At 34.6% G+C, this 18750-nt stretch overlaps 1 protein-coding gene across 1 annotated transcript in view; it reads right to left on the reverse strand.

Moving 5' to 3' along the window:
- The window catches only part of LOC132800212 (uncharacterized), a 181727-nt gene extending 164068 nt beyond the window's left edge, over window positions 1-17659 (reverse strand). The window contains exon 1 of the mRNA XM_060813363.1: window positions 17488-17659. Within this exon, the coding sequence (XP_060669346.1) occupies window positions 17488-17644 (157 nt within the window). The 5' untranslated portion in view covers window positions 17645-17659. The remainder of the gene's footprint in view (window positions 1-17487) is intronic.
- Window positions 17660-18750: the final 1091 nt, after the last annotated feature.

The raw sequence follows: 18750 nt of genomic DNA on the forward strand, positions 1-18750 counted from the left end.
TCATCATTGTTCTTGTTAATTTTGGTTTTTATTGATTTTTTTCTTTGCTGTTTTATTCTTAAATATTTGCATTCATATATTCAAGAAAAAAAAAAGAGTTTACAGCAACATTTAAAAATAAAAAAAAATAAAAAAAAAACAGCACCTTTGTGTTTATTTGGAGGTCACGAGTTTGGTGTTTGTTTGGAGTTGGAATTGCAATTTTGGTACTTACTCTTGCTACTGCAGTTTTTCTTTTTATTTGAGTTGCTGGGAAATTATTTTTGCTGCTGGATATTTGGATTTTGGGTGCTTAAATTATTTGGATTAAAATCAGTTAAAGGATTTGATACAAAACTTGAATTACAAAGAACAACAACCAACAACTATTCTATATTTTGTTCAATTTGATTCTTGTTCGTATTTGAATTTCTATTTCTGGAATTTTATTCTTGAACTCATAATCTACAACCATCTGGTGCAGTTTTCAAAAATTGCAACGTTTTCCCATTATTTTGTGTTTTCTTGTCTAGAAAGCCGAAAAAATTAGGATTTGTTGGATTCTTTCGGTATTGCCTACTTTTTGCTACTGTTTTGTTGATAAGTTTAATTAAAACATACTAGTGATCTAATTGCTGTTTTGTGGGTGTTTTAATTAGAACTTTGAGATAATTCATTGAGTGGAAAAAGGCAAGAGTGTTGAGCTTAAAAAAGGGTAAAAAGCCGAAACAAGTGTGCAAACACGAGTGTCGAGTTCTCATTTGAGTGAAACACGTAAGGGAGTGAAATCGTAAGGTCCTATTTTATTTCTATTGCATTATTATACTAACATGACAGAATCAAGAATGAAGAGAGGAGAGCCGCCCTTGAGGATCAATGAGGAGGAGTCCGTAGCATTCCATGGTGATGCCTGAGCTACCGGGAGCGGAGACCAAGTGGACATGAGAGCTATTTTGGAGTCAATACAGCGGGTTAGTGCTCAAGTTGAGCATGTGAATCAAAGAGTGGGAAGACTAGAAGCCTTATAAGGAATTCCAAATACAAGAAATAGGCAAGAATTCCATGGAGGGCGAGGCCGAGGGCGAGGAAGTCGCGAGAGACCGAGAGAGGAATTTGATGAGGAGCCATTCGGTGGAGACTTTGAGGAAGGTATGGATGAAACTTTTGCTGTCCAAGATAGAGCTGGCCGTGCAAGATATAGGAGGGAAGATACAGATGATGATTTGGGAAATATCAAGGTTAACATCTCACCTTTTATGGGTAAAAGTGATCCCGAAGCTTATTTGGAGTGGGAAGAAAAAATGGAGATGATTTTTTACTGCCACAACTATTCGGAAGGTAAGAAGGTGAAGTTGGCAGCAATGGAGTTTGGACATTATACTTTCCAATGGTGGACCAATGAGCAAAATACCCGAAGGAGAGTTGGTGATGATTTAATCTCGATATGGCATCAAATGAAAGGAGCCATGAGGAAACGGTTTGTGCCATCCCATTACCATAGGTTGTTGCATCAAAGGCTTCAATCTTTGTCTCTAGGAAGTAGGTCCGTGGAGGATTATTACAAAGAGATGGAGATATTAATGATGAGGCTAAATATGAATGAGGATAGGGAGGCAACAATGGCAAGATTTCTTGGAGGGTTAAACCGTGACATTGCCAACCAACTTGAATTACAACAATACTTGGAATTGGAGGAGATGTTGCATGTAGCAATTAAGCTTGAGAACCAATTCAAGACGAGGGGTGTTAGTACACGGTTTGGAGGAGTTTCTAGCAATGGAAGGACAAGTTCAAGTGGCTGGAAAAACAATTCTACTTATGAAAGTAAGCTGAAGCCGAAGCTTGGTGAAGAAGCTACTAACCGGCCAAGAAGAGAACTTAAAGCCGAATCTGTCCAAGCCATTAAAGGTGAGATAAAATCTGAACCTAAACCTCAAAAGTCAAGAGAAATTATTTGTTTCAAGTGCCAAAGAAAAGGACATATAGCCAGCCAATGCCCGAATAGAAGGATAATGTTAATTAGGGGTAATGGAGAGGTGGAATCCAAAAGTGAGGCTAGTGAGGCTGAAATTGAACAAGAAGATGAAGGACTTGATGATGAGGCCGAACCATTAAACACATCAAATGTTGAGCTAAATTTGGTCTCAAGGAGGGTACTTGCTGTCTACAAAGATGAAGAGTAGATACAAAGAGAAAACATCTTCCACACTCGCTGCGAAATACAAGGTAAAATTTGTAGCATGATTATAGATAGTGGGAGTTGTACTAATGTAATAAGTAACATTGTCGTTGATAAATTGGGCTTAAAAACAATAAAACATCCTGAACCATATAGATTACAATGGGTTAATGATAGTTTGAGATGAAAGTAAACAAACAAGCCAAAGTAAAATTTAATATAGGTAGATATGAGGATGTAGTTTTATGTGATATTGTACCCATGATTGCTGGACATATACTATTAGGTAGACCATGGCAATTTGATAAAGATGCTACTCATTTTGGTCGAGAAAATAGTATTGTTTTCAGGTTTAAAGGGAAGAAGGTCAAGCTGGAACTATTATCTCTTAAAGAGGTTTACAAAGACCAATTACAAATGAAACAAAGGAGAGAAGCCAAAAAGCTCAAGGAAAAAGCAAGTATGGCACCAACGGCTTCACCACCCTTTCAAGGAGGTAAGAATGAGGTTTCTAACCAAGGTAAGGTTTCTAAGACTCATATTGAGTGGAAAGATCAAGGAAATGCCAAAAGAGGGGGGAAAGAAAGTGACAAACTCGAGAGCATGGAGAAGGAAGAAAAATCCGAAGGTTTGCGCCAATCCAAGGGAAAAAAAGAAAAAGAAAGAAAAGAAAGGTTAAGTAGCAATTTTTATTTGAGTTTAGGGGATATTAATAAGTTTATTGAGTGTAAGAAACCTTTGCTGGTCATGATTTATAAAGGAAATTATTTTAATGATCAAACTAACTTTGAAGAACTTGAATTGCCAAGTTCAATGATTTCTCTTTTGAAGGAATTTGGAGATGTCTTCCCAAATGAAATTCCAAGTGGACTACCACCTATTCGAGGGATAGAACATCAAATTGACTTTGTTCCAGGGGCTGCCATACCAAATAGACCAGCTTATAGGAGCAATCCCGAAGAAACAAAGGAGTTGCAAAAACAGGTAAGTGATTTGCTTGATAAAAGATACATTCGTGAGAGTTTAAGTACATGTGCTATTCCTGTTTTGTTGGTACCTAAAAAGGATGGTTCTTGGAGAATGTGTGTTGATTGTAGGGCTATAAATAACATTACCATCAAATATAGACATCCCATTCCTAGATTAGATGATATGCTTGATGAGTTGCATGGTGTTTGCATGTTTACAAAAATTGATCTTAGGAGTGGTTATCACCAAATTAGGATGAAAGAAGGTGATGAATGGAAAACCGCATTTAAAACTAAATATGGGTTGTATGAATGGTTAGTTATGCCCTTTGGATTATCTAATGCACCTAGTACTTTCATGAGGCTTATGAATCATGTAATGCATCCATTTATTGGTAAATTTGTGGTTGTTTATTTTGATGACATTCTAATATATAGCCAAAATTTGGATGACCATGTGGATCAACTTAGCAAGTTTTACAAGTTCTTAGAAAGGAAAGATTGTTTGCTAAAATTAAAAAATGTGAATTTTGCAAAGATGAGCTTGTGTTTCTAGGATTTGTAGTAAGTGCTGCAGGAATCAAAGTTGACCAAGCTAAGGTGAAAGCAATTCAAGAGTGGCCGATTCCTACTTCTATCACCCAAGTGAGGAGCTTTCATGGCTTGGCAAGCTTTTATAGAAGATTTGTCAAGGATTTTAGTACCATAGCAGCACCATTGAATGAAGTTGTCAAGAAGAATGTCGGCTTCAAATGGGGGGAAGTACAAGAAAAATCTTTTAATTTGTTGAAAGAAAAATTGTGTAATGCACCTTTGTTAGTTTTGCCAAATTTTTCTAAGACTTTTGAAATTGAGTGTGATGCTTCGGGTGTAGGTATTGGAGCTGTCTTAATGCAAGAAGGAAGACCCATAGCCTATTTTAGTTAAAAATTAAATGGAGCTGCCCTAAACTACCCGATTTATGACAAGGAGATGTATGCTTTGGTGAGGGCTTTGGAGACATGGCAGCATTATCTCATGCCAAAGGAGTTTGTGATTCATACGGATCATGAGTCTTTGAAGCATCTCAAGGGTCAAGGAAAGCTCAACCGAAGGCATGCCAAGTGGATTGAATTTATTGAAACCTTTCCCTATGTGATCCTTTACAAAAAAGGTAAAGAAAATGTGGTTGCCGATGCATTATCCCAAAAGTATGTACTCTTTTCTACCTTAGATGCTAGATTGCTTGGATTTGAACAATTGAAAGCACTTTATGAGCATGATAGTGACTTTGGAGAAATTTTTAAAACCTGTTTGAAACATGGATTTAATAAATTTTACATATTTGATGGATATTTGTTTAAGGAAAACAAACTTTGTGTGCCTAATTGTAGCATTAGGGAATTATTGGTTCGGGAAGGACATGGGGGTGGTTTGATGGGTCATTTTGCTGTTTTAAAAACTTTATCCTTGCTGTAAGAACATTTTTATTGGCCTAACATGAGGAGAGATATTGAGAGAATTTGTGAAAGATGTTTGAAGTGCCAAAAAACAAAATCAACATTGAAGCATGGATTGTATAAGCCCTTGCCAATTCCTACCTATCCTTGGGTAGATTTGTCTATGGATTTTATTCTTGGTTTGCCTAGGTCAAGGACAGGTAAGGATTCAATATTTGTTGTAGTAGATAGGTTTTCTAAGATAGCACATTTTATTGCATGTAACAAAACTGATGATGCATCCAATATTGCTAATTTATTTTTCAAGGAAATTGTGAGATTGCATGGAATTCCAAGAACTATTGTTTCGGATAGGGATGCTAATCTCTTAAGCTATTTTTGGAAAACTTTGTTGGCTAAATTAGGTACTAAGCTTTTATTTTCAACTACTTATCATCCACAAACTGATGGACAAACCGAAGTAGTAAATAGAACCTTGTCTGCATTGTTGAGAGCATTAATTAATAGAAATTTAAGAACTTGGGAAGAATGTTTGCCACATGTTGAATTTGCATATAATAGGTCTTTACATTCAACAACTAAATTTACTCCATTTGAAATTGTTTATGGTTTTAATCCTTTGACTCCATTAGATCTAACACATTTACCTTTAAGTGAGCATGCTAATCTAGATGGAAAACAAAAAGCTGAATTTGTAAAGCAGATTCATAAGAAGACATGAGCAAACATTGAGAGGAGGATCGAGAAATATGCAAAGGTGGCTAATCAAGGCCGAAAATCAATGGTGTTTGAACCTGGAGATTGGGTGTGGCTGCATTTAAGGAAAGAAAGGTTTCTTGAACAAAGGAAATCCAAACGCATGCCAAAGGGCGATGAACCTTTTCAAGTTTTGGAGAGGATAAACGACAATGCCTACAAACTTGATTGACCGGGTGAGTATAGTGTTAGTGCCACCTTTAATGTTGCTGATTTATCTCCTTTTGCTGCAGGTGATGACTTTGATTTGAGGACAAATCCTTTTCAAGAGGAGGGGAATGATGCGAACCCGCCCGAGCTCGCACCACCGACAAATCACTGGGGTACTGATCCGATACAGATGAAGACTGGACCGATCACTAGGGCTCAAGCTAAGAGGTTTAAGGATAACCTTGCTGCCTTTATCCAGAGAGTAATTCATTCTCAAAAGAGCTTGTCCATACCTGAAGATAAAAGACCTGTTTTAAGTATCCAAGTGGTGGAGGCTGATACATCGGATACTCAGACATTGGACATTTTATATCGGACACCCTTGCCTCGGACATCTAATCTCGGACTTTGGACATCGGATGCAACTTAGCTCGGACAGACATCAGTTTGCTTGGCCAGACACAAGTTAGCTTGGACAGATATCAGTTAGCTCGGATAGGCCATAAGTTAGCTCGGACATCAGGCAGATATAAGTTAGCTCGATTGAAGACATAATTCAGCCTAGATGTCAAAGTCAACTCGTTACCTAATTTGTGATTGACTTTCTTTCTTTTTGGGTTTTTATTTATTTATTTTCTGGACAAATAACTTTAGAATGGTTTTTATTTTATTCTTTCCATTGTAAATTAATTAATTTCTAATTTAATATAAAGGAATTAATTAATCAAACTTAGATTAGGAAAGGAAGTATAGTTTCGGCCAACTAGGTTTTCATATGTGTGTGGCGGGTTTTACCTAGGGTTTTTAGAGTTTATTTTGTTTCTTTCAAAGCCTATTTAAAGGTTTATTTTTCAATATGAAAACAAGTTTGATTTGATTGAGAAAATACTTGTGAGATTGATTATCTCTTTGTTCTTTAAGAACACCTAAAACACCATTAGAGAATTGGTTGTTTTAGCTTGACTTATCAATAGGTTTTCCATCCCCTATTGTGGTGTCTACATTATACCAAGGTTTCTAACCACAGGTTGGTTAGGGGTTGAGGTCCATTCCATTAGAACTTGAACTTAATTAAAGATCTGGGCTAATATAATACGGGTTTAGGAGCAGGTCGTCCTAGGTTCGTATCAAGTTTGCTCTTAATTTCTCTCAACACAATTTCGACCTTGGTTCCATGACTACTTCTAATCCCATTTATTGTGTTGATAGTTGTTGCTCATTGCATTCTTTTGTTGGTCCAAATAAGCTCCATTCCTACATTCAACCTTGCTTTTGGTTGGTGTCGAATGATACTAGCTTTCCTTTGCATGTCCCTTTTTATCTTGAATCAATACGTGGTGACTATCTCAATCATTTTTATGGTTGTCATGCTTCCTCGCTTGATGGTTACAAGGTCGATCTTAATAATCATCTCCAACTGGCTCGTCATCCATCTTTAAGATCATTTATCCACTTATCTTGAGATTGCTTTGGTGGAAACAACAGGGGCCATCAAGGTAACAATTATGATTTTGATGATTAAGCCGCAATGGGACATGATATAATGCTTTAACATTAGTGATGCTGACCAATTTTGCAAAGCATATATGGGTGGTTTTTCAGTGTTGAATACCCTAAGTTTGGATGATCCATCCATGGAGATCACCAAGATAGCATTTGCAAAAATAAATAAATAAAATAAAAACAAAAAGCAAAAAAAAAAAAAAATACAAACAAAATTAAAGAATAAAAAAATAAAAAAAAAGAATAAAAGAAAAGAAGCTTAGATAAATATTTATATGTATAGCTAATCTCTCATTAGAACTCATGATGGAATTTCCATTAGGGTCTTATTTATCAGCCTTTGAATTTTTTTGGTTATTGAGATTTTAAAATGCATTTGGGGTTTATATGAGTCATGATAAGGTTCTTTTTGAGTCATGATAAGGTTCTTTTTGCTTTCCCAAAACTTTAGTATTTTACTAAACTTACATAAAATCTTAAAGTATATTTTTTTAAATTCAGTCCTTAAATAGAGCTAAAGACTGATAAGTGATGTTTTGATGAGAGACTAAATGTAACACCCCGTCTCGAACAACATCAAAACTTTTTTTTACATTGATCGAGGTTGACCGGGTTTGACTGTCGTTGACCGAGAAGGGTCAAAATTTGACTTTTTGATCCAGATGGAATTTCTCTTTGATCGGGGTATCCTTGCAAAGTATGCATCGACCTAAGTCCATAGACTAGTAGCACGTCAAAAATAGAGCTACAGTTTGAAAGAGATGAGCAAAACAAGTTGAGGTCCGAATTTTCCAATGGGTGCCGGAGTTGACTTTTTGGTCGTCTAAAGTTGAGTTTTGACTCATGCACGGTTGTGAAGTACTCATTGATATAAGTTTATAGACCAGTGGCACGCCCGAAACGGATATATGGTTTACAAGTTATGGATCTGCAAAGTTTTTTTTTTAATACTGTATTATTTTAATATTATTATATATATATATATATATTTTTATTTTTATTTTCTTGTTCTTTTCTTTCCTTTTCCCCACGTGGGAAAATGCCCTCATGGGCTTCTTCTTCCTTTCTTCTTCTTCTTCCTTTTTCTCCTTCTCTCCTCATTTCTCCTTCCCGTCAATCTCTCTCTCTCTCTACTGCATCTCTTTCGGCCGTCGCACAGCTACTTGCGCCGGATGGTGTGGTGACCCACGGCTAGATGAGTCTGGGCAGCAAGTTGCAAGCTGGTTGGCCGGTGGATGCACCAGGATCAGCACCCAAAGCCGACGGTCAGTGAAGTGGTGGTTGGTCGGTTTTTCGATGGCCATGGATCCCATAGTTGGTCCTTCCTCCTAGATTTCGACCCCCTGATTCCAAAAATAACCTCCATTTGCCCAAATTCCGAGCTGTTTGTGAGATAGTAGAAGGGGAAATTCGGTTGAAAACTTTCGTCCACTTTTCGGCCACCTCCAGTCGAGTTGAGTCCAACGGAGATCAGTAACGTATTCCTTGTCCCCTTAGCTTTCCGTTGATACCTTATTTGCAAATTTTGGATGCCGTTTGTGTTAGCTCCCCAGATACCGGGTATTATTTATCCGAATAAAGTATTAATTTATTTGACCCTGTGTAATATTGTTATTCTAGGAGCACATGTGAGTCGTAGAATTAATCGTATGGAGGATCTTGGTTGGATTGCATGCTCGAGGTGAGTAACCTACCTTCAAACTTAATTTTGGGTGTTTAATTATATGTATTTTGTGATAATTGATTATTTGAAAATATGATATTTCATGTGTTAATTGTTTAGTAAAATTATATTTGAAATTTTGATGGCACAATTTGAATAAATTGAAATGTATATGTGCATTAAAGCATATTTTGATTTTGATAAATTATAGAAATTCATTTTATGAAAATTTAATATTTAAAGAAATTATGATTTTAACATTTTTGATTTATTGTTGAAATTATTGTGAGTTTATTTCAAGCAATAAAAATGAATTTATATGGATTTACGAATTTTGGAATTTTTATGTGTTTTAAATATATTTTGAATTTTGAGGAATTGAAGGAATATTTATTTTAAATTATTGTTAATTTCATTGATGGATTTGAAATTGATGGAATTTGTGCGATGGATTTATGACGATGATTTACAAAGGAATTGTGGAAAATTTATGGGTTTAATTGGATGGAATAAACCCAGTGGTATTTATGAGATTTTGAGATTTGAAAATAAATATATTGATTTTATGATTTTTAGATGTGCTATACACGTACTGATGTTCTGTATACATGGATATGATTAGCATGCAGATGGATGTAGTTAGTGCTCAGATGGGTGTAAGTAGCGCACATATGATTTATGGGCTTGTCCTGTGGTTGCCATTGGATGAGAGTAGGCCGGGACGCCTATTTGCAGTGGCGCGGTGGGGCGCCACGCAACCGTATGCCGGTTTCTCTCTTTAACTTCCTGTCTGGCGATGCTTGGGACGTTGGATACCGTTGGTGCCACTGGTATATAGTGAGTGCATCATATGGTTTTTCACGACATGATTTTAGTTATACAATATTTTAGAATTGTATTTAAATTAAAATGTTTTTAATAGTGTTTTATAAATTAAATTGTTTTGGTATTCTAAATTGAGTTCTATTGTTAATTATTTGGTTTTATTTTATTGATTTAAATATTTCTTGGATCATTTTTGTTAATGTAAATTTTATTGTGTTTTCGTATTAATTATTTACAATACTTTATTCCCAATTTAATATTTGCCATTAGTCTTATTTTTTATAATTATTTCTTACTAAAATTTTTGTATTATTAATTTATTGTCTTTTATTTGCAAATTATTAATTAAATATTTTCTAGATTTTTGGGGCATAAAATGTTGGGTTTTACAAAAATGTTTTAAAAATAACACTTTTCCAATTGAGTGAATTATGAGGGTTTTGAGAGAAAATATTATTTTTAACTATCTATTATTTATTTACTTATTTCTTATTTATCAATTAACTAAGTTATTTACCCTTTTGTTTTTATTATTGTATAGTAGATTGGATCACTCACTGAGATGATTAGCATATCACGTTTTTAAATTCCATTCCCTTAGGCCTAGGTTAGTCGATGTTGATCGTCTGGGAGCGAGCTCGACATCTTGGTTCGTTGCCGAAAGTCCAAGAGGCTTTTCCTTTCCTTTCTATTTTGTATTATTTCTTTTTATCTTGTATTGTATTAAATTTCATATTCAATTGTATTTGAAAACGCTCTGTATACTATTTGGACGATTATCTATTTAATTATACACTGATTCTCTGTCATTTATTTGAAGTACTGTAAACTTGTGGAAGTAAATTTTAGTAAGGTGGGGGGAATAAGGTGATATATATAGAAGTGTATTTTCAGTGTAGGGAAATTGTGGTCAGTCCAACCATTAGGGGAGGTTCTGTCGGATTTTCCATTGGAGGGTCCGGTCAGATTTTCCTGGGATCAGGATTTATCTGGAATTCCAATGAATGATCTTGGACGGGTCCTGACACTAAATGTTCATATGTATATATATAGAGGGCTTCTATGGTGTGGACGGTCCACATGCGAACGCAACCAAAGCGGACGCTTTTTAAAGGAAAGCATCGGCTTTGCTGTATATTGTACACATTAAAGCCAACGCTTTCATCCAAAAAGCATCCGCTTTGGATGCTGTCCGCACCGTAGAATTTTCCTATATATATATACACATCAGTTTGTTTCTCATGCAAACATCCGCATTTAGTTAAAATACAAACATGGCTTTAGACAAAGGTTTTTGGAATAGTACTTTAGATGACTATTTCTCCCAAAACCCTATTCTAAAACAACATCCGTATTTTATTTTCTACACTGTTAAATTCTCTTGTATATATATATATAAATATATATGACAATATATAGACAGCATGGCTTATAACAAAAGAAAAATGTCAAAGTTCTTTTATTCCCCATGATTTTGCAGTGCTTGTGTGAGGATGAAGTTGCCTTAAGATTGGAATGTCCATAGTGATAAAAGAGAAGAGGAGAGGAGTTTCAGAGCTTGAATTATTAAATGTACATGAAATACAAAAGGAGAAGCCACATGAAATATATTCTATTACTTTAAAGAAAACAAAAGCAGCAGGCGAGAAGAAAATAAATGCAGCAGGCAAGAAGAAAATTTGTTCTTAGTATGATTTATATATTAATACATCTAGAAGCTTACATGAAGATATATAATGAAGAATAGTTCTTTGTAATAAGCTGTGGTGGGTCGTGTGAAAGATGAGATGTACTTATAAAGGGATTTAGATTGGCTTGGCAAAATTTAATACAATATGATAATACAACACTAACCCATAGAATAATTTGTGGATTCGAGTTGATAATATGATGTCACTTCTATATCAGGATCATTCAATAAGATCCAATAAATTAATGAGTTATGACAGATGAAACACAATAATATACAATAAACCTATTGAACGTATTAGAGACGGGTATGTAAATATACAATTTTAAAATGTTGAAAGTACTTAATTTATTATTTAAACATTTAATTTAATTTTTAAAAATATCTAAATACAAAACAAGTATATTATCAAGATTTAAAAAATAAAAATCATTCTATCATTAAACTTAAATCAAATTTGAATTTTTATATTTTTATAAATTCTTAACAAATTAATGAGTTGAGTAATGGATTGTACGATAATTTAATGAATGTATTTGGATTTACTTATTTTCATACGAAAGCTTAATGTAGCATGTTCAAACATACAAAATTTAACACAAGTATAACACAATACGACATAAACATGGCTTAATATGACATGTTCCCATGTATAATTTTAAGGTTGGAGAAACGACATCTTTAGCACCAAACAAAGTTGAAGCCAGCTCAAAACAATCTTTTGGAAATTATTTTTGTAAAGATCCCTCCTTAGATTCCCCATTGGAATTCTAGGATGCCCCAATTAGAGGGATGCCCCACTAGAAAATTTTATAAAAAATCCAATAGCATTTTCCTTGTAAAGTTGACTTCCCTTTCTTTTTTCCCTGCATAGAAAACACATTTCTATACATGCAACCACCTCATTCTTCCCACATACTGCAATATCCACAAATTTATAGCATTTTAAAAGTAATAACAACACAAGAATTTAAATAACAAATATCTTTGCATATCCACAGCTAGTATTAGTGCATATTAAAAGTAGTGGAACATAAAACATAAATATTATAATTTAAAAGGAAAAAAATAACAACAATACTAAAGTAAAATGGAAAGGTGTGCTAGGGATACTACATGAACTTTGATAAGACGAACGGGGTTGAAAAGTGATGCCCACTGCTCAAATGATGGTTCGCTAATTACCTGAACATAGAGGAACAGATTTGAAAATAAAAAAACTAATTAGATGCCAATCATCCTAATGAGTGATATTCAGCTAAACAACAACAATAATGATAACAATCATAGTAATAAATAGTAAAAGAAATAACAAAAGGAATAATAAAATAAGAAAAGATTACTAAGATGGAGAAGCTTCTAGGACATTCCAATTAGGTTGGCAATCCTAAAAACTCCATGCAACCAAAGTAAATATTATTTAAAAATAAAAGAAAATGAATAGCGAGCCACCAATTCACCAAAAAGATACAAAAATATCAAAACATATCATGACTTGGCCTCTTCAAATCCTTTAATGTAAAAACCCCAATGGAGAAAACCATTAAAGGAAAAAGACTAACATAGAGTAGAAAAATTCAAAAAGCTCTATCAACCCACAAATCATTAACATGAGCATTATAACAAAAACTAAGTAAATGGAAAAAATATTTATCATTACAATTGTACAAAGCTGGCTTTGACAAAGCATCCACAACCACACTGCCTTCTTGGAAGATGTGAGTAATAATATAAGTAAGTTGCGATAAAAAAACCAAACAATCGACTAGCGAGCCTTAATGTGCCACTAATTCATTGAAAAGATACAAACATACCCAAACATATCATGACTCGGCGTCCTCAAAACCTTTTGAGGTAAAATCCTCAATGGGAAAACCATTAAAACCATTAAAGGAAACAGAGTACCACAGTCCAAGTAGAAATAGATCAAAAAGTTCTATCACCCCCACAAATCATTAACGTGAGCATTATAATAAAAAATAAGAAAGTGGAAAAACCATTTATCACTATTATTGTACAAAGCTGGCTTTGACAACTCATTCGCAACCAAACTGCCTTCTCGGAAGATGTCAGTAACAATATTAGTAAATTGCGATAAAAAAGCCAAACAACTCCACCAGCAAGCCTTAAAGTGCCACGGGACATCCAAAGATTTGTTCTTTAAAGTATTAACAATATACAAAGAGTCATATTCAAACCAATATAATCCCATGCATAAAGCTTTATATAATCAACTGCCTTTATAATTACCATAAGTTTTGCTCTAAAAGAAAAACCCGTACCAAATGAAGCCATGAAACACCCCTTAACAAACCGTAGAAGTCCTGAAAACACCTCCTCCACCGGCCACACTTGGACTTCCCAAAGCAACTCCATCTGTGTTTAATTTAATCCATTCAGGATGCGAAGCATGCCAAACAACTGAAATCACCTTTGGAGCTTGAGTTGGCTACTTACTAATGCCATGATCATGCAGAATCTCCAAGTCAAAAATTGAATTAGACATGTAACCTTTTTTTAACAAGTTAGCTTCTTTTACAGAAGTCCAAACAACACAAAGAGACTTTACCAATGGAACAACAACACCATCAAAAACAAATTTGTTTCAAATATATCAAATGATAACCAAATAGATATAATAGTAGACCTCCATAAGTTGAAAACTCACCTTAATAGATGCAGCTTTTAGGAAAGAAAACATGAATAGGTTCTATTAAAGCCAAACTTAAGTTTAGAAGTAACATTGTCCCAAATTCCTTTCACATAGGTACACTACAAAAGAAGGTGAAAAATTGAATTCAACTTGTCAAAACATAAAGAGCAGCATGAAGGAGACAAAACCCAAGCTTAGCTCTAATTTCATCCATGGGTAATCTGTTTTGAAGTAAGTGCCAACAAAAAAGAGACCTAGCAGGAGGTATGAAATTATCCAAGATATGTTTATCCATGGAGCACCAACCATTGAGCTTATCAATAAATGATAACAAGATTTAGCAGCAAAAAATACCATGAGAATCCAGCATCCCTACTAAGCTATCTCCATACAACAAAACCTATGTACTCTCAATTAGAGAAAAGACAAATGGAAAAGAAGATTTAAATTGAGCTGGAAGTAACTAATCCCCATCGGCCCCAACAGACGCTTAATCTTAGAATGCAAAGTCAGAGTTGAAGGAGAAAGAGTAAGGATCTCAGATAAGGTAATCCAAGCCAATTGTCATACCAAAATGACAAATTAAAGCCAAGACCCATAATCCATTTGCTTTGGCCCTTCAAAGAAAGATACGCTTCCATAACTAGTGACCAAATTGAGGAAGGCACATAATTTACCCAATCACAACTTAATAAACCCATATATCTGGCACATAAAAAATCATAAACAAAAAAAGATTTTGTCATGAACTTCCAAGAAACCTTCATAATCAAAGTGTGGTTCATAAGAGCAAGATCATTAATACCAATGCCATCCCCTTTGATTGAAACACAACAATTCCTTTAAGAGATCGAAACTTGCTTTCTTTGATAAACAGAACTTGTCTAAATTTCTTGATAGCTCTATCATATAGTTCACCAAATTCTTGTGCTGATGATAAATCACAAAAGTGTGGATAATCTTAGAAAATATGACAGGGTTCACCAAGTAAACCTAGCCTGCCATTGAAAGACTCTTACCATTCCAATTCAAAAGTTGAAAAATAATGTTACCAGTACTTGGATGAAGAAATAAAGATATAGGCTTATCTTTAAATAAAGGCACTCCCAAATTCACAAAAGGAAAGAAACCATGGTGCATTCCCATCTTCTTCAACAACACTGTCTGCCGAACTTCAGTAATATGATCACCAACGTAAATAAAGGACTTTTTCCAATTAACAGCCTGACCAGATAACATCCCATAAAAATTGAAAAGATGAGAAATCATTCTGACATTTGATGAAGTGCCATTATAAAAAAGCAACAAATCATTAGCATATAACAAATGAGTAAGAGCCTCACAACCCAGCAGAGAAGACATCACAACCAACTAATTTCTATCAACCAACCTTAAGAAACACCTACAATGAGAGCAACGAAAGGCAAGGAATTGATGCGACAATAATCGAAGAATGGGGCAAGACAAATTGCCGACAATCCTTAGCAAGCCTAAATAAAATTGGAGATAAAGGATCTCCTTGACATACTCCATGAGAGCAACGAAAATAACCAATCAGAGATCTATTTATAATGACAGAAACACGAGTCGAAGCTAAAATGGAGCTAATCCAATCACAGAAAAAGACTAAAAACACCAAAAGCTTTTAACACTTCAAAAATGAAAGACCATCTAAGAGTATCAAAGGCCTTCTTAATGTCAATTTTCATTGCAACATTTCCACCAAAACATTTAGTATTCATTAAATTGATGCAATCTCAAGCTGCGTTTATGCACCTTCAATATTGTGAGCTTTAATCAATCCAAAATGATTAGGAGAACAAATTCTACTTGCAATAATACCCAATCTATAAGCTAAAATTTTAGCAATCAGCTTATACAAAAAATTGTGTCGACGATAATAGGATAATAATGATCCACTGACGAAGCTTCGAGAACTTTAGGAACTAGAACTAAGAAATTAAAATTCATACATTGAAAAAATAGAGCTCGAATAGTAAAAATAAGAGAGCCAAAATGAAATCTAAAGCAATGATATCCTAAAAATATTGAAAAATTTTCCCCGTTAAACCTTCAGGACCTGGAGCACCCATTGGATCAAGATAAAAAGCTACTTCCTTAATATCTTCATAAGATGACATCCTTGTCAAATTATGATTTTCCTCTGCGGTAACCAAACAAGGTATAATACCTTGAATGGCAGAAAAATCCAAATTAGCAACCTTTTCTTCCCAGAACAAATTTTCAAAATAACTAACAATGTGAGCCTAAATCTTATCCTTATTAATAGACATCCAATCATCAATCTTCATGGCATTGATATAATGATTAGCCTTCCTAGCGAACTAAATGAAAAGATCAGTGTTAGGATCACCATTATGCAACCATTTAAGACAAAATTGCTTTTTCAATCTAGTCTCTTGAGAAGTGAGCAAATTATCAAGAGCAGCAGGCGCATCTAATTCTTGCTTAAAAAGGTCTTCCATTAAACTAGTTTGGCATTAGTGATTTTAATATTAAATCTTCTAAATAGACTAGTTCCACTTTTTAAGCTTAAGCACCAACTTTTTTAGTATAGCCATAAAAACATACAACGGATTCTGAAAAACTTGCTCCTGCCAAACTTGAGAAATGATAGAATGAAACTGTGGATGATTCAGCCACATACCTTGAAACTGAAAGGGTATAAGACCATAATTGCTAGAGTTCTCCATCACCACTACAATAGACACATGATATGAATTATGATGAGGTAAAGAAAAAAAATAAATTGAATCCCAAAAATCTAAAAAAGCTGTCGAACTAAAAGATCGATCAATCTTGCTCTGCACATTGCTACGAACCCCCTTTCTAGCCCAAGTATATTTAATGTTATGTAAATCCAACTCTAACAAATGATCATTTTCCAAAGCTGCTATAATATCCTCATAGAAAATACGTTGTGGTAGAATACCAGTTTTTCATATGAACTCGACACCACATTAAAGTCCTCTAATAACCAGCCACAGAAGAGTAGTTAAAGAAGATAAAGAATCTAACGTAGTCTAAAGAACACGCCTTCTTCTAATTGAAACACTAGCATAAACACAAGTGACAATATGTAGGTTCCCATTAAAAGAAACATCAAAAGAAACTTGTTGAGAGTCCATAGCAACCAACAGCTGCAAATCAACCCCAGATTAAGCAAAAACCTAAATAGAAGAAGTCCACATACCTCTATCAGTCTTAAGAAATCAACTGCATAACCATGGAATTCCAAAAACTAACTGGAATTGAACTAAAACCAACAAAAGGCTCCGCCAAACAAATAATATCTGGATAAAGACTAGAACGATAATCAAATAAAATTCTACTAGTAAGATGACTATGCTATGGGCTTTAAAACAGAACTTAATTTACCTTGTCGTTCCTGTAAATAGCTAGCTGCCTTGATTCTTCTTTCATTGGAAGTTTTACTTTATGTTTTTGTGTCAGCCAAGGACTAGCATCTTCATTTTCTAAAATATGTGGAGTTTGGGCAATACAAACTAAGCAATAGAAACTAATTCAATATGAGCTTTTTTTATGTTCGCACCCTCAATTTGAACTCCATCATCAGCCGTTAAAGGATTTACTCCATGTTCACACGTTTGAATTGGCAACAAATCAACTAAAGCAGTAGTAGATGGATGAGAATCCACACCTAAAACACTGTCAATGCCCATTATTTCATTACCCTTCTGAATTGTAGTGACAACCAAAGAAAGACCAGCATTAGCATCTTCATCCTCATCCTCCATATATGAAACTTTAGAAGGAAAAGTTGTACCTGCACACTTTGACATAATATCTATCTCCATAACCGTAGGATCTTTCAAAACAAGCCCAACCTCTATATTAACATTACTTTGTTCTAGCTCAACATTGCTCGATTCCTTCTCAATATAAACCTATTTTAATTTCTTTGGCATATCCTTCTTCTTAAAGGTTTATTATCAAATTTACTAGTGCCTTTATTAATAGCATGACATTTAGAAACTTGATGACCTACGGAATTACGAAAAGAGAAATAATCTAACCAAAGACTCATATTGCACCCTTATAGTGAAAGAAAAACTATCTCCCGAAAAATCAAAGGTTAATGTAAAAAACTTGCTTGGTCTGAAATTAACTAACACCTTAGCAAAGTGTCCATAGTCCCCTACTAAAGCCACGAAAAAGCTGAAATGCATAAGCACATCATAAATCAACTAATATCCATCTTTAAATTCAAGGGTCTCATAGATTAAACCTACTAGTGATCCTTATAGGAATGCAAAAGCACATGGTAAAAGCCATGATCAAGAGAAATTAAGCGCCAAGAATCTAAACACCAAATGCTCTGAAGCTTTTCCTTCAAATTAATTAATTTCCATGGATCCCCTTCCTTTGATGATATCACATAAGCAATCAATTGGTGCTTGCACATCTCCAAACATTCAACCACCCGCTTGAGATATTGTTCGCTTTGGGCCCAGCCCGCACGGTTTTAAAAGACCTCTCAAGGGAAAGGTATCCACACTCTCTTATAAGGCATGCTTCGTTCCACTTTCCAACCAATGTAGGATCTCATAAAAACCCTAATGCCTTCGCATAAGATTTCGTGGAACTATCAGAAGCCTTAGCAAAATCATTCATTAGAGTCAAACAAGTTTGCTTAAAAATCTATGTAATTTGAACCTCTGAAACATGCTGATCAAATTCAACCAAGTCTGCCCAAGCTGCGCATTGTTGTAGAGGGTGCTCAATGATCACCCAACACCAACAAGGCAAAGGCTTGTCTGTAGTTTCAAAAGCAGAAGGAGTTTTCGTCCCCTCAACCAATGGAGCAGAATCAATCCTACATCATTCTTTACAGGATTAAGAATATAAAGAAATAAAGCAAAAAGATCAATCATAATTGCAAAAAACTCAGAAATCAATCGAT

This window comes from Ziziphus jujuba, chromosome 12 (genome assembly GCF_031755915.1).
Source record: "Ziziphus jujuba cultivar Dongzao chromosome 12, ASM3175591v1".
In the NCBI taxonomy this organism is placed as follows: Eukaryota; Viridiplantae; Streptophyta; class Magnoliopsida; order Rosales; family Rhamnaceae; genus Ziziphus; species Ziziphus jujuba.